General features: G+C 49.4%; 1 protein-coding gene across 9 annotated transcripts in view; it reads left to right on the forward strand.

Moving 5' to 3' along the window:
• Positions 1 to 16333, forward strand: part of rnf32 (ring finger protein 32) — a 39240-nt gene that overhangs the window by 7040 nt on the left and 15867 nt on the right. The window contains exons 1-9 of one of the 9 annotated variants that reach the window (XM_088362971.1): positions 12060 to 12381; positions 12816 to 12921; positions 13417 to 13436; positions 13530 to 13648; positions 13753 to 13895; positions 13957 to 14114; positions 14190 to 14298; positions 15711 to 15905; positions 16084 to 16316. In XM_088362971.1, the coding sequence (XP_088219097.1) occupies positions 12907 to 12921; positions 13417 to 13436; positions 13530 to 13648; positions 13753 to 13895; positions 13957 to 14114; positions 14190 to 14298; positions 15711 to 15905; positions 16084 to 16311 (987 nt within the window). In that variant the 5' untranslated portion in view covers positions 12060 to 12381; positions 12816 to 12906 and the 3' untranslated portion in view covers positions 16312 to 16316. Of the gene's footprint in view, positions 1 to 12057; positions 12382 to 12815; positions 12922 to 13416; positions 13649 to 13752; positions 13896 to 13956; positions 14115 to 14189; positions 14299 to 15710; positions 15906 to 16083; positions 16317 to 16333 lie in introns of those variants that run through there. The other 8 variants (XM_088362966.1, XM_088362967.1, XM_088362968.1 and 5 more) reach the window with 8 other exon arrangements.

A 16333-nucleotide genomic window follows, 5' to 3' on the forward strand; every position in this document is an offset into this window, starting at 1 on the left:
GGGAGGGAGGGAGGGAGGCAGGGAGGGAGTGGCCCAATTACAGGAGGCCTCCTGCACACCGTCAGCCACACTTTTCTTTTGGGTGTTTTTTTTCCTTTGAAGGGCCGCTGTGAAGTGTTCACACAGATGATCATTTTTGAAGCGCCAGTCTTTTGAAGACAGGATGCGTTTTGGTTAGCTCGGGGCATTCCAAACTCTCATTAGATGTCGCGCGATGACAATAATTCAACAACATTTGCAGGAACATATTCTTTATCCTCCATGCACCACCTGTTTCACCAAGTTGTATTTCTGTATGTGTATTACTGCCCCCTAGTGGCCAAGGTACAACTATCAGCTAGAAAATCACAATACGCAAAATATCATATTTGCGACATTTCCTTTGTTTGTAGTCATTTTGAGCAGTGTTATTTGTCTTGGGTTTTTTTCTTCCTTTTGTATCATTGGCTTTGCTATTGATGAACATTTGTGATGAAGCCTGTCATCCATCAGAAAACTGGATAAGTCACATTTGGAATGACATGAACATTGTTACCTGTCATTCCAAATGACTCGATAGGGGCCCCCGGACCATCCTTTGGAGTCATGTGACTCTCGCTTTGCTGGGTCACTCATCTCCACCTCGCTTGCAATGATGTAATGCTCATCTTGAGATAAAAACAATTTTGATATTACATCATTATACATGCGCACCACACACGCACGCACGCACGCACGCACGCACGCACACATTTGGTATAATTAAGCATCTCAGCCTCCATTGTTGCAATTCCGCAGCCTTTCATAACTTTTGAATGTGGTGCTAATTTAGATTTTTTTTCACCATTTTGCTTCACACTCTAAATGTGTATCTCGGGATAGTCTCTCATTTATTTATTTATTTATTTATTTTCATGCATCGGGCTGCATGCAGGAAAGAAGCAATTACAGAGCGTCTTGGTCTCCATCCTCCATATCACACATCTGGCTTCCTGTGGAACGCGCTCAATAATGAATATTGTGCTTTTTCTTGGGCAGCGGGCTGGGAAATCACGGGAGGTTGCCAATGTTGCCGTCACAAGGAAAGCCTGTGTTTGCATAACACCCGACGTGTCCTCGCACGCCCCCCCCCCCCCCCCCCCCCCTTCCTTATGACACACGTCGAACATCTTTGATAATTATATATTTGGCTCGGTGTAATTACAGGTTAACTGCCTCCCCGTGATGGCGCGATGAATATTGACCTGTTTTATTCAATTTGATCCGCCAAGGTATTACATAGATACCGTTTGACTGACTGAGCATTTTTGGTAGCGCGAGGAAATGAAGCCATACGTATGTCATTTGTGCGCGTGTATATGGACTAAAATGTCTGCGCACTCTCCTTGATGAAGTTAATGGCAAGGAGGTGCTTTTTGCAAGTAGTGAGAGTCGGCCCGGCCCGGCCCGGCCCGGCCCCGTAATATTAGTTGTTGTCACTGGCAATTAGAGATCCCCTCAATGACAGGCCAGCGTTTTACGAGCCTAAAGTGCTGATATTGACTGCGGGGTAATGCTAGTTCCCGTCCCTCAGTGTAAATAGCATTTGAGGTAATGAGCTGAGGTAACGCTTGGGAACGGAGAAAGAAAGAAAGAAAGAAAGAAAGAAAGAAAGAAAGAAAGAAAGAAAGAAAGAAAGAAAGAAAGAAAGAAAGAAAGAAAGAAAGAAAGAAAAGTTCTTATTTGCCAGCATCCAAGCCCTTTTTAGACTGAGCTGAATTGATATCACAGACGTATCGTATGTAGAGAATTTTTCGTACAAGCGGTCCTCAGGGCTCCATCCCGAGGCCCCTGTATTTCCCTTTGTTATAACGATACACACCAAATGATATTCTGTACACGCTATAAATACCATGATTGTTTAATATTTGGATGTCGTTGATAATCCAATAGTCTTTTCCAAAGATATCGGCTGCTCGAGTGCTGACTATCAAACGATGCGTTTATGTTTGTAGATAATTCCACCGCTCTTCCCTCTCTTTCTCTCGTGAGCTACTTTTTGCCCCATTCAGATTTCGTCGTCCTCCTCCTCCTCCTCCGTCGTGTGCGGATGCGAGCGTACGGCTGATACGTATCTTTCAATCGAGGGCTCCGCCGGCCGCGCTCGCAATCACAGCGTCATTGTTCGTGTCATGTTGTGGAAAGCTCCTTTGACAGAGCGCCGTGATGAATCACCTGCGCCGAGGCTTGTGGGAAAACGAGGCCTTCAGATCCCATCGGCCCTCCTTTCCTTTCCTCTCCTTTCCTCCTCCTCCTTCTTCAGTGGAAAAAACAACAACATTCAATTCATTTGCGCGGCTCTTTCATGTCAACCTGCACACACAGACACACACACACACACACACACTTGTTTTAAAACGTCCTTTTTCCCTATTGTGGCAAAGCAAATAGGAGGCGGCTTTAGCTCATAAAAGCCAAATGCTTTTACTCGCTTAAGGTGCTGATGGCCCCGCCGCACTTTGTTGTGTTGGCGGCTTAGAAAAACAAAACCGTGCGCGAGTATTTCAAAAAAGAAAGGCAAAAAAAGGCGGCCGGCAAATTAAGCGGCAAAGGATTCCGATTCCTTTCCCAGCCGGTGGAAAAACCGATCCCGAAACACCTCCGCCCTTTTTTGTCCCGGAACTCTTTCAAGTCGCTGGATTTCTCCCGCCGTCTTACTCGGGGATCCCTTATATCAACTGGAAAGAGGCAAATATAAACTTGCAGACGTGTTAGCGTGTGAGCACACGACCTCCTTCGAGATGTTTTGTTCCCAAGCCGCGACACTCCCTCCCGACCTGCGAGTGACTAACATTAGCATTTGGGTGAACACGCTAATAGCAGCATGCTATAATTCCACCGACAGCAAGAGCAGACAGACAAGGCTCGAAAGCAATGGTGCGGCCTGGCTCGCTTGGCGGGTGCCCATCGGCGCCATCTTGGGCCAAAATGCTTCAATTTGCTGGGCGGAAAAAAGGCCAGAGGGAGTTCAGGGACGCCGGCTGTGCAGCCATCACTCAGCCCGGTGCTCCAAATGCAGACATAACAAGCGGCCTAATACGTCGTATGTACGTGCACACGCAAAGCAAACAGTGAGACAAACAGCGGTTTGGGGGGCATTTTGGACTGATCAGGCCACAAAAAGTGGAAGAAGCACAGTTTTGATCGTTTTGGACTCATTGTGAGTGAGCGAGCGAGCCAGCCAGCACTTGGTGAAGGCGTAATAATCCAATGAAATCATAATTCATCATGCCATACAAATGTGCAAACTTATTTCAGCAAAGTTGCCACATAGCGAGTCTTTGTGGAGAAGAATCATGGCAATTTATGAACAGTTTAGAAAAGCCTTTTCAAAGCCATTGCGGAACCTGTATTGGAGGTGGTTAAATGGTGCAGCAGCAGCAGGTGTGCCTAATGAAAAGGCCGCTGAGCGCACATCTTCCTTTGGTCTTCCACTGAATGCACGCTTTTCCTTTTATTGCTGCCGCTGCTGCTGCTGCCGCCGTTGCTGCTGCTGCTGCTGCATCACTTGAATGCAGGGGGCATGTTTCAACATCTCAACAAGGGGCGCCGCTATTTAGTCCCCCGTCCGCTGACTTTTTTTGGAATTCTTTTCCCAGCCGCCCTGAATGAAGGCGCTGTGTACAATTAAGGCCCTTTTTTTTTGCCATGCGGACAAACCCCGCGCTGTCTGCAGAGCGGGGAGGCCTGACACCTGGGCAAACACGCGTCTGTCAACGGCCGCGGAAGCCGCCGAGCAACCTGCTCGTCCCTTTTTTTTGTCAGCGCACAAAAGAAAATGCCTGAAATTAATTTAGCACTCAGCATTCATCTTGCGGCGAAGGGCTTAAGGCCTCATTGGGAGCTTGCGAAAGAAGCAGAAAAGGGGGCTTCACGGAAGAATTCGCAGCCAAGCGCGGCTAAGACGTGACATGTCGGCCAAACTATGCGCATCCTGTTAATTCAGACGTGGCGCTAATACCTGGGATCTCGGGAGAGGAGCCTCCCTCCTCTGATCTCTCGCCGGCCGACTCAATGCCAGGCCTCTCCAGCCAGCCAGCCAGCCAGATAATTGTCGGGCCGCCTATCCGACAGGCGCTGCTTCAGACGCTTCGCCGTGGCGCTTTGGAATGGAGCAAATATTCGGAAAATGTCCAAAAATGTCCGGAAAATTGCATTGAGAAAAATGCAATATCTCTCTATACGTCTATATATTGACTGGTGTTAGCTCAAAAAGCTAACTATGCGTACTCCTATCAATGTGTCAAAAATGACACGAATGAAAGCTTCTAACGTTGAGGCGCTAGCTGAAACAAATGCTAGATGAGAACGCCATCCTCATTATCAGGATATGAAAAACAGCGTGAGAAATGAACAATATCGTTTTACAATAGACAAAGTCTATACGTATATTGTTTTTATTGTTTGTCACTCGCTGATATTTTTGTACGCTCACGTTTGGATACAGAGCTAGCCAACGAAAAGAAGAAAAACAATCTGCAAGGAGACGCATGTTAGCCTCTCGATGAAAACATTAGCATGATTAGCATATGAAAATAGCAGCATGAGAAGCCATTGCCATTTGTCGGCTCCAAAAAACGCCGATAGGAAGCTTAGCGAGGATTCACGTCATTGTCCGGGAGGTAATTGACTAATTAAGAATTCTGTCCTTCAATGCGCCACGTCCGGGACCCCCTTTAGCCAGATTAAGCCCCCCTTCCCTGCCGATCGTGGGCTAATACGGTCCGCTTGTATGGAGCCCATGTCGGGTCGGGCCTGTTGAATGGTGGCTTATGGCGGCTAAAGAGCTGGAGAGGAGGGAATCCTCGGGGGATTACTCTTCACCTTCTCCCTCAAGTGGGAAATCAAAACAGTCTGGAGCGTCTGGCCATCATCCCCAAACACATTCCGCAACATCTCAACTTTTGGGCAATATTTGACGCTCCCACTGACACTCGGGATTCTTTGTGGACGCTTCCAACAAGGGCCACTCACCCGGAGAGGATTAGAGCCAGTAAATGAAATCAGAGAGGATTTTGATACAAAAGAGATCCCAATTACTTTCGCTTTTTGTCTTTTTTTTCCTGTTGCTCTCGATTGGTGAGAACGGAAACAAGAGCATGAAAACGACGCAATCCAAAATAAGTCCGTTTTCCCCCCGAGGAAAAGCTTGCAGCTTTAGTATTGAGAAAAAAAATCACATCATTTTGGTGAACAGGTGATCGAGCTATTATTTCCAAAAAAAAAGAAAAAAGAAGCATATTTATATGAAAACCGTTTTTAAATTTTGGTTGTTGTAATATTCCACTTTTGTGACACTGAGCTCTCAAACAACGCTAATATTAAGAAGCGTATGAATAGCCAGCCCCTCTCCTCGGGGTGGATTGGACGTCGCCCTCCCTCCCTCCCTCCCTCCACCCATTTATGCTCTCCTCAGCAGCAGCGGAACACATCTTGGTGGCATTAATCTGCATCTTCTCTTTACGATTACACACACACGCATTTAGTGTCCCATGTCTTCATCACGGCACTGTGTGTTTGGTGCTTTTATTTGGGTAGGTTTCTACTTCCTGTTGCGGTATCGCCCAGGCTCATTTAGGAAAGGTGTCGCTCATGGAGTTCCTTCCCACAATGTCGAGCTTCAGGAAGTTGGCGTGGCGTCCCGCAGGTGGACTGGAGCGCCAGCTCCGAGGAATGTTTGCAGCCCGTGCGCGGGGTTAATATTTAACACTTAGCAGCAGCAGCAGCAGCAGCAGCAGCACCATAACAAAGTAGTTATGGCGGTCGCGTGCGTGCGTGCGTGCGTGCGTGCGTGATCGATGCGTGTTGTCGCGCGCGATCACGCTCACTGTTACGACGGAATGTGTGTCACCACGTTCAAATGCAACCAAAAACACTTTTTCTCTTCAATGATAAGCTGAACAGAAAAGATCATTTAGTGCTTAAAAATGCATATTATTCCCCAAATATAGCAAAAAAGACCTTTTGTTATGAAGAACAAATATTTTATTCTTATTTTCATTCTTTTCAAAAATGAATGAAAACAAAATTGGGATTTCATTCACTTTTTAATATTAAAATATACATATATATATGAAGAAATATCTAAAAGACTGAAAACCCTAATCCCCCCCAAATACTATATATTTTCATGATTCAAAATATATAACTCTTCTAACGATGTCCGGGATCTCCCCTTTCCCTTTTGAATTGAAGATAATTTGACAAAGAAAAAAAAGATAAAAAAAGATTAGCAAAGCCACAAAAGCGGATGCTCTAAGTCAGAATAAATGAGGCGAGGGCTTGCAAACATAAGACGCCGTGGTCGCCGATTGGGCGACAAAGATGAAAAAGAGGCCTTTTCAAACCGTACCTCCCCCCCTCCGCTCCCCCCAATCCTAATGTTTGCGCTCCGTGTTGCCCCGGGTGCGTGTGAAATGCTTGGCGCGGACAAAGTAGAGCGCGGCCGGTGCCCATGCGCCATTGTCCCACCGGGCCGTTAAAGGGCTCTCTTCACGGGTCCGGCAAACACGCTCTCCAGACTCTTGGCATATCTCTGAAGATCCTCCTTTTGTGTGCCAAAACACGAGTCTCTCAAGGAGAAACAAGGCAGGGCCGCTCAAAAGGCTCAAGTATCTCACAGAGCCCCCCAACGCACACCTCACCACCTCCTTGCCGCATGATAATTGGGCCCTGAGACACTTTTCTCTAATTCAGTGAGTAAATTGCAACACGGGAGAAAAAAAGGAATGACTGAATGGGTCGACCTTTGTGCGACGCCCACAAAAGGGAAATGTTCCGTTAATCAGCATTGTGAGGCGCGCCTTCAAAAATGATTCATTAAGCAAGCAAGCAAGCAAGCAAGCAAGCAAGCAAGCAAACAAACAAAGCAAAAACCAGCAATCATCTGCTAAATGGCTCTCAAATTCACATTGCGCTCGCTACAAGAAGCGGAACTCCCGATAAGTGCCCCGCCCCCTTCGCTGCCTGTATAGCTGCGGGCTATCTATCGCAAGTGATGATTTTGCAAATGACTCGTCTCCTCTTATTTCGCTGCTGAGCTGCCGTCCCACGCACAGTTCAATGCAAACAAGAAAATTGGAAATTTCAACCTGGGATTCTCTTTTGATCTGACTACCTGTTAGCTGCTCGGCAGAACGCATAGCTAGCTAGCCACCTAGCATCTGGGTGCAACTTTTCAATGTCCGTACGTGTGCTAATGAGCTAGTTAGCCACCTCGCGTCACTTTCCCAAATGCAAGTTGCAACAAATCCAAACAAATATTTTGCCACTTTTAATGAACGAGTGTTAGCAAAGCAAGCGCGCTAACGAGCTAGTTAGCCACCTAGCGTTTGTTTCTCGCATTCCCCCAGTGGTCACCGTAATCTCCTTGGAATTTCCTCGGCATGTTTGCCTTACAGAGGGGAGCGGGAAAGCCGGACAGTGGAGTTGAAAGGTCAAGGGGGCCAGTTTGTCCAGGCCCAGCTGTGGCACACACGCACACACACACACACACACACACACACACACACACACACACACACACACACACACACACACACAGCCACCTCTGTTTACGGAGAAGGCGCTTTGGTCTTCCCGCAAGATTTCAAGTTATGAAAGACGATTTGTCTTTCCGCTATTTTCATCCAACATCAAAGCATCACGCAAATAGATGTGACACAGATTGCGCTAAAAATAGACAACTCCCAGGTACACGCACACTTAGGCTCAACCATTTCAAAGAACGCCAGTGGTTCTCATCCACGCCGTCTGTCCGTTCGTCTATGATTACGCCGTTTAATAACACCGTGAGAGACAAGATGGCTGCCGGCCGCTGCTGCAGCGCCCACTGAAGTTCAGCCATTTGATATCATAATACTGGAGGGGATTTTTTTTCTCTCTCTCTCTCACTCTCTCTCTCTGTCTCTTTTCTTTTTGCCTTAACATGTAAAAAGAAATTACAGCCCTGGCTATGTGTTTAAGTTCATCTTAATGAAAGACCACATTAAAAGCAGAGATTAGAAGATGAGACTTTGAAAAGAAAACCTTTGTCACTTTACATATTAGAATGAGTACATATTTGTTTTCCTGATTTCTGAACAAAGAAGACACAAATGATGAGAACAAATGGGAAGGAGCCCACGTTGTCATAAATCTCGCGTCGCGCCGCCAGAGCCCCCAACGCAACTTGATTGAGCGCTGCCTGACAGCTTTACGTCAAAACGACCATCGTTGCATCTCGTCATTAGCTAAGCCACGAAGGCGTGAAACTTTGAGGAAAATATCAATCGGCGCCGTCACCTTTTTAAACGGGGCCTTCCTTCGGAGTCGCCCGTGCCCCCGGCGCCAACCCCCCCCCCCAAAAAAAAAACCCCACGTCAAACAATAGCAACTTGTTTGAGTGGAATGATTAAGTCTCAAGCACATTTGTTTGGCTAAAGCGGCTTAAAAGTGAGGAGCGGGCTTAGGAAATACCAAAAGTGTGACTCAACAAACATGGTCATGTGGAAAAATGGCTTGGACGCAGAAATGAATCTGCTCGGCCGGCGCTTCTCCTCGACAACACCGCCTTCCTTCCTTCGGCGAGCTGCAGTATTTGGTAACCTCATCGCTGGGCCGTGCCTGTTTACTAAACGGCGGCGGCGGTGAGGGCGAGGGCGAGGGAGGGAGGGAGCGAGGGCGACGCTGCCGAGTGATCTGGGGCCTGCCCGCTACAAGATGAAAGCTCGGCGAGATGCTCTCATTCAAGCTGGACAGCTGGAGCTGCTCCCGTGGTGTGCAACATGATTTGCGTTTGATACACTTTGATTCAGCCAAGCGCCGAGTGGTGGGCGATGAGCAGCGACTTGTCAGGGGGCCGCCGTTTCTTTATTAATCACTAGGTTGTGTGAAGTGTCTCTCAGCACGCCAACAGGTATAATTAAGCTTTGAAGGCCAGGCCGAGGCGAGGCTCGATGTGTCTGCATTTGCTTTTTTTTTGGGGGGGGGGGGTATTATCTCCTTTTGAAGGCGTGCGTGCGTGCGTGCGTGCGGGCGTGTGCTTGCGCACTTGAGCAGTACAGCCAAGGCGCCCGTAATCACGCCTGCGTGGTCAGGGGAGAGATTCCGTGAAAATGTTCCCACCTCACGCGACCTTTGAGGTGTCTGCTGACACGCCATCTTGTTTTGCTTTTCTTTTTTTTCCTCATCGCACAAGTGACAGTTCAAAGGTTGGCGGGTAAATAGTTTGCTGCTTGTGTGACATGTTGCCTTTCACAGCTGAGGCAGCTCACTGTTTTTTTTCCTGTCAGCTTCTCGTGTCAAAATACACACAAGAAAAAAAAATGCCTTCTTCTGCTGAGAATAGTTCTCATGTTATGAAAATAGTATTGGGATGGGGGGGGGGGGGGGGGCGATGTTGTTTTCATCAAATGAAGCTATACGAGTTCCACTCGTCTGTCGTCACCTTGATGCGGGTGGGCGGGAGGCAATTAAGTGCTTGACAATTAAACATCACTAAGTTTCAAGCTTACACTTAACAAAATGATTTTGCGCCGCGGGACAAAAAAAAAGCCACATTTGCAGCAACATCTCATTACCGGGGGGGGGACATAAATAGATGGTGGTGGGGGGATTACGTATATGCTGTGGATGTTCTGTAATTATTATGACGCCAGGGCTATATTGTGGTTGGAGCGTACAATTGATTTATTTTGCAAAATTTGAAAAAATGCCTTGTCACGTCTCAGCTGTGCTACCATGTCTTGGTTTGCGTCTGCGTGCTCTCCCCTCCCCTCCCCTCCCGTGTTGCCTCACAATCAATGTAATCACAGTCGCCTGCCTCTTGTTACCTGTCGTGTATATAAGTCCTGTCTGCCCCTCACACCCCCTCGGGTCATTGTGTGTGTCGTCGTCGGCGGCGGCGGCTTCTTCGCGTGTTTTTGTTTCACGTCTTTGTCGGTCAGTCCTGTTGTTGGTTTTGTTAGAGAGTTATGTCAGTCTGCCGAGTCTTAGTTGTTTCCTCCAATAAACCAAGCTGGTCCAAGCTGCACTTGGTCGCCCTGCTCCATCCGATCGATCCGTGACATGCCTGACGTCTATTTTTTTATCCTGATCTGATATTTGAAACGGGCAAGGTTGTTTTTCAAATGAGACATGTAGGTCATTTCTTTCCAAACCTCCGTACGTAGGAGCTTAAAAGTTATGATTGGATTGATGCTCGGCGCATTGTTGCAGAAGCAGCGTGAAGTCGGAAGGAATCGCCAGCCAGCCAGCCACGCAGGCAGGAAGTCGCTCTGCGGGTGGGCAACCGACAATTTACGGCCATTACGCGGGCCTATTTCCAGCAATCCTGATGGATTCGGCTCAATTATTGTCCATTACGGAGAAAGATGGCTGCCACGTAGGGAGGAAGGGCGGGCGGGCGGGTGGCCGGCCGGCCGGCGTTCATCGCGGCGGCCCGCAATGCGTTGACGTGACAAATGTCTGGCTGCCAGAATGAATCCGTGCTTTCCCGACGTCGTTGCCTTCATCCAAAATCCATGGCCACTTTTGGAACGACCGTACTTGACTATCTTTCTAGTTACCGACAGCTTCTTTCCGGTTGCGATGTTTCCAAGTGGCAGGTGGAGGGAGCGCTGTGAGGTGATTTGCTGCTTTTTGCTGACGCGCAATGGTGGTTCACTCCTGGCACGGGTGACCCTCACGCAGCGTCGCTCGCTCGCTCGCTCGCTCGGCCGGTCGCTCGGTTGCTCGCTCGGGTCCAGCAGCAGTCAGCACAAAGCGGACCTAATTGCGTCTGCCCTCCCCCGCTGATATTAATCACGCCGGATCAATAAGTTCTCAAGTGCTAATAAGCGCTGGCACATTTTGTGATATGTGAGCCCCTCCGTCATTTCAACCCAGCCAGCGCCGATTTATAGCAAATCCATTGTTAGGTCCAACCTATGAGGTAATGTAGCACTTAGTAAATGAAGTCCAAGCCAAAAGCCTGCCGGCTGATTTGTATTTCATTTACAAAAGGACACGTCTCGTCTCGTCTCGTCATCGGGCGGGCGGGCGGGCGGGCGATCGGGTGGGCGATTGCTCCGTCTGGCCGAGAAGCCGGCGAGGTGCGCTAATGACAGCACAGCGCCGCGCCGCGCTGCGCCGCGCCACGCGCTTCTTTTATAGACGCAGACTGGAGTCGGGACTCCACGTGAGCCATTAAAGTCATGTTAGGGGAGGCATTATAGGTCAAGTCATAAAATAATTGGATTTACCGATTGGCCGCCTGCTCATCTCTCCGGCTGGCTGACATAATTGTTCATTAGCCGTTACAGGCTGCCCTCTCGCATCTATATCTCGGCGCGAGGACTCGCCTGACAACAATCAGAATGATGATTGTGGAAAAAGAGCAATTCGTTCAAACTACAAACTTTAAAACCGACATAAGGCCTTTAAGTGAGCTGGCATGGGCTAATGAGTAGCATCCATGTTGTGCTATTCTAACGCTTTATATTTGTCTAAGATGGGTTTTTTTTTTTACGTCATCAGCTCTTTACACGTCAAGGTGAGCCGTCTTGAGAAATACCAAAGATCAGGTTAAGAGATGCGGGGGGGGGGGGGGGGGGGAGAAAGTTAAATAAAAAGCCCTTTAAAAACGCTAAAGACAAACACGCTGGCTGTTGAAAATAAAAGCACACACTGAAATCCATTCTGATGACAGTTGGAAGAATGCAGGAGGGGTCTTGAGCCCCATCTTCGTCATATCTTTTAAGCGTGATTATTTACTTAAAACAACAAGCCAAAGCCCCAAGTCTGGCAGGGTTGGACGTCGAGGCCTTTGATTGAGCCCTGGGCTGGAATTCTTTGCTAATAAATTGTTCCGCGCCTTTGTCTGCGGCATTAGCGCCAGTGGTCTCCGTTTTTCTTGCCCTAATCTCAAGAATGCGGCAGCCTCTTGAGAAGCTCGCCGCTTTCCTTCGCCCGCGTGCGTGCGTGCGTGCGTGCGTGCCTGCGTGCGTGCGTGCCTGCGTGCGTGCGTGCGTGCGTGCGTGCGTGCGTGCGTGCGTGCGTGGCGTCTCGGCTTTTGTTTTCTTAGGACGGCTGCACGGATTGACAGGCCTCACCGTTAGCCGTCTTGCGCCTGAGCACATCAGCAGCGCAGCGCAGCGCAGCGCACGCAGCGTCAATCAAGGCTGCAAAGTGTTTCAAAAAAAGGTGGCACGCCGCTCTCACTCGATATTGAGCAAACTTTTCATCAAGAGCTTTTTGGTAGGGGTGGGGCCGTAACTGCTGCTGCTGCTGCCGCCGCTGCCGCCGCGGCGGACGCTTTTAGTGTGTATGAGTTTTGATTATTATTTCGATTTTTTTCTCCAATGCGAAGGTGACCTGGGAGGGATCCCTGAGCTCACTGCGCAGGTATGAGCAGCTTAGCTTTGTTCTGACGACAGCTGGCCGGGTGAGTCACATTGCCCAGCCAGCCCCCTTTGGTCAGGTTCCAACTATGCACTGACACCTGCCTGACAATCAAGCAATCATTATCGAGACATGGCACCGAGTACCAAACGACGGCATTCATTTCTACAAATCCAAAATACATACACGAGGGGAGAATAGCTCACTGCTTGATATGATGCAGAATTTTGCTCACTTACAAAGAAACGTTCTCCAATACGTATTGATTATGAAAATATCAATGGATATACGCTCCACATAACTCCATACCGATTGATTGTATGACAGTTCATACTCTAAATTAATTCATTCATAATGATTGAAATATTTATATAGCGTGAAAAGTGTCCCAGTTCGACCGTCTTATTCTTTGATTTTGGACTCTTTTATTTTGAAAGTGCTTTCTCTTGGGCTCAGCTAATCAGAAGCGGGGAAAGCGTGACAAAGGGATGGATACCTAGCAACCGCTCCAAACTCTGCGCTGATAGAATGGCAATGAGGAAGGTTGGTTTGGCTTTTACCTCCAAATGATTTTGTAGGGAAAACAAATGAAAAGTTTGAACAAGTGGTTGAAAAAGCCTCGCGTGTTTGTGGATTGCTACTAAAACTTTAGCTTTAAACAAATATGTTGGATACTCTGAACCGCCAGTGTTTGTTTGTTTGTTTGTTTGTTTGTTCCCCTTGGGTGCATTCCATAAATACGATGCAACATGCGTCGAATTTCCGTCATATCAGACGTGATGCAAGTATCATTTTCCTGTGATCAATATAAAGTTTGGAATACTGCTGAAACCATTGAGCGATCAACTTCTTGAATCAGTCATCATTTTCGGTGTGACTTTCTTATTTCTTACTGAAATGTTTGCTGTTGAGGATGAGCAGTATATCAAATGGCTGGCTGGCTGGCTGGCTGGCTGGCTGGCTGGCTGGCTGGCTGGCTGGCTGGCTGGCTGGCTGGAGGTTTGAAGGTGAGCTTGCAAATGTTTCTCTATTTGACAGGATTCCAAAGTAAGCAGCAGGTTGGTGATCACCTCGGTGGCCCTTCAGGATCACATCACCAGGAACCTTCTGGAAGCCAACCTTTCACTTCTGGACCCGCTGTTGACATTCAGGAGCAAAGCGCACGCACTTCATCGCGCAAAAGAGAGAGGGATCCGAAAGGATGTTCCTCGGTGCCTCGGGGAAGAGCGAGAGTATGTGCTGGATCCCGCGCCGCCGCCTCCAACGTTAGGTAGGTGGCTTGCTAGGAATGAAAACCAAAACAAAACCAAAAAACAAACCCAACCTAACCTCTACAATTGGAGCCAATGTGTCATTTTTGGGTTGGCTGGCCAGCTCAGAGGATGGGCTTGGTGGCCTTGCCCCCGGAGAGGCTGAGCGAAGATGAGTGGACTGCGGTGAAGGCCAGGTGGCTCCAGCGCCGGGAATCCGAGCAGCCTTGCGCCATATGCAGAGAGGCCTTCTGCCTTCTGCCTCAGGTAGTTGTCTTTGTTTCTTTTCCATTTGGAGACTTTTTAGAGCCACTGTTGGTCTGGTTAGGTGTTGCTGTCGTGCTCGCACGTCTTCCACAAAAGCTGCCTGCGGGCCTTCGAGAGCTTCTCCGGCCGCAAACGCTGCCCCATGTGCCGCCGGGAAGCGTACCAAACGCGAGTCATCCACGAGGCCGCGCGCCTCTTCCGAAACCGCTGCGCCACCAGGTGATTCATCTCCTCTGGTGAGATTGCTTACCTGTCAACTTGCGCGAAGAGTTGGTGATGTGACTCTATGTTCAGAATTCAAGCCTTCTGGCGAGGCTACGTGGCCCGCAAGCGCTACGAGAACATTCGGAGAACCGTCTGCCCGAAAGACAAGCGTCTCCGGCGCAAATTCTTCGAGGCCAAGGTGAGATTTGGATGACATGGTCACAATCGCTTTTCTTATGGGACACGTCGATGCATTCGAAATAAGGAACTTGATTTCACCATGGACAAATGTTGCATCACAGACAGACTCTCTGACCCCAAGTACACGCACGCACGCACGCACGCACGCACGCACGCACACCTTCACCTGCCTTCACCTTCTGGAGCCCCTTTGATGCTTTGTGAACTCCTCCATGTTTGTTCACTAATACGGAGAGAGTTTTTGTGTGTTGTGTCAAACAGTGTGAACATTCCTGACAAAAGCACAATGCCTCCCTCCCGCGCTTGTTTGGGTCTGCCGTTCCTTCATCGATTAATGCCTTGTGTGTGTGTGTGTGTGTGTGGGTGTCGACTGTAGTGTTTGGATACTTGGCCCAGGGAGCCGCGTGCGGGTCACATTCTGACCCGTGTTGAATGACGGCTTGGTCTTCAAGGTGCCTCATAGCAACAAGGGAACATTGCCACCTAGTGAACTCCACCGGGGCCTCGGAGGCGCGTACTTGTCGATTGACGCGGTTAAGAAAATCACATTTTTGAAAAGTCAGGCCTACTTTCCAGACAGGGTTTGGTACGACTCCACACGTAACCAACAGGGCACATGGAAGTGGCAGACCGAGCGCGAGTGACAAGTGGACGAGGACTGTCCCTGGCGTGGCCCTCTTGTTAAACTCCGGCATTTACTGACTCAGTTAAGTGGGCCGTGACACATTAGGCCCCCCCGCCCAGCGACTCCTCCTTGCCCGTCAGTCACCGATGTGATTCAGCCGTGGTGTGGGTGGACATGCGATTCTCGTATCTTTTGTCACGTTAGGGATGATCTTCAAGAACACGCCACTGACAGGTCATCGGGTGGGTGATTGGTGGGGGCGGGGCGCGGCGGGGCGGAGCAGAGCGGAGCGGGCCGGGATCCCGTTTGCTTAGCTGACTGAAATGCAAACAGGCGTGTCGGTGCCGGGCTGGGCCGGGCCGGGCCGGGCCCTGCGCGAGCCTTTCCCTGGCGATCCAGCAAGCGTGTCAAAGGAAATGGCCAATAAGCGTCTTGAGAATACAAATCTGACTTTTTCCAATCCCGAGTCAACGCAGCAAGGCTCTACGTATGACCTTTGCCCCTAAAATGTTCTCGTGGATGGTCAGTGGAATTCATCACAGAGCAGTTTGCTGGGTTGTCTTGGTGACTGACACTTTTGCAGCACATTGAATGATGATCAATTGGCGTGTATTCCAATCGACGGCGTGACTGTGTGTTTCCATGTCTCCCGCCAGTCTCTTCCCATTAGTCGTCCTTCATGGCAATACGCAAATCCACGTCATTAGTCTCGGCTGGAACACACGGCGCCGCACGGCGTATGACGATTTGCCGGTCGTGCCGATCAAATGCTTTCTTGTCATCAGCTGCAGGAGCTGAGCGACAGCTTGGTGCGACGCTGTCGCACCGACGCCGAAGCTTTTCTCAGCGATATCGACCGCTCGCTGTCATCGAGCCGCCGAGTGTTCCGGCAGCCGGAGAGAGAAAAGCGCGTCGCCGAGCCTCGGGAGGAGGAGGACGCCGCCGCCGCCGACGACGACTGGGAGCGCATACAGCGTCAGGTGAGGGGAGAAAGAAAGAGACAGAAAGAGAAAGAAAGAAAGAAAGAAAGAAAGAAAGAAAGAAAGAAAGAAAGAAAGAAAGAAAGAAAGAAAGAAAGAAAAAGGAAACCCACAAAAACCATATTTCATTGAGCCAACACGTGTGCTTGTGCCTGCCCGCCCGCCTGCCTGTTTTCAGGTGAGCCAGCGAGGGGCCGGCGACTGCCCCATCTGCCTGACGGCGCTGTGCCACCCGGGGGCGGCGCCGGGGTCGTCCGCCTTCCGGCTCCATCGGCGGCGCTCGGTGCTCCTGTCCTGCTCGCACCTCTTCCACCAAGTCTGCCTGGATGCCTTGGAGGCCTTCGTGGCGGACCGCAGTCCCGCGTGTCCACTCTGCAGGTCCACCTACCGCAAGAAGCTCATCTGAAGCAGGTAGCGACACCTCGGCC

The sequence above is a fragment of the Syngnathus floridae genome, chromosome 20, assembly GCF_059516105.1.
Source record: "Syngnathus floridae isolate MCC-2025c chromosome 20, RoL_Sflo_1.0, whole genome shotgun sequence".
In the NCBI taxonomy this organism is placed as follows: Eukaryota; Metazoa; Chordata; class Actinopteri; order Syngnathiformes; family Syngnathidae; genus Syngnathus; species Syngnathus floridae.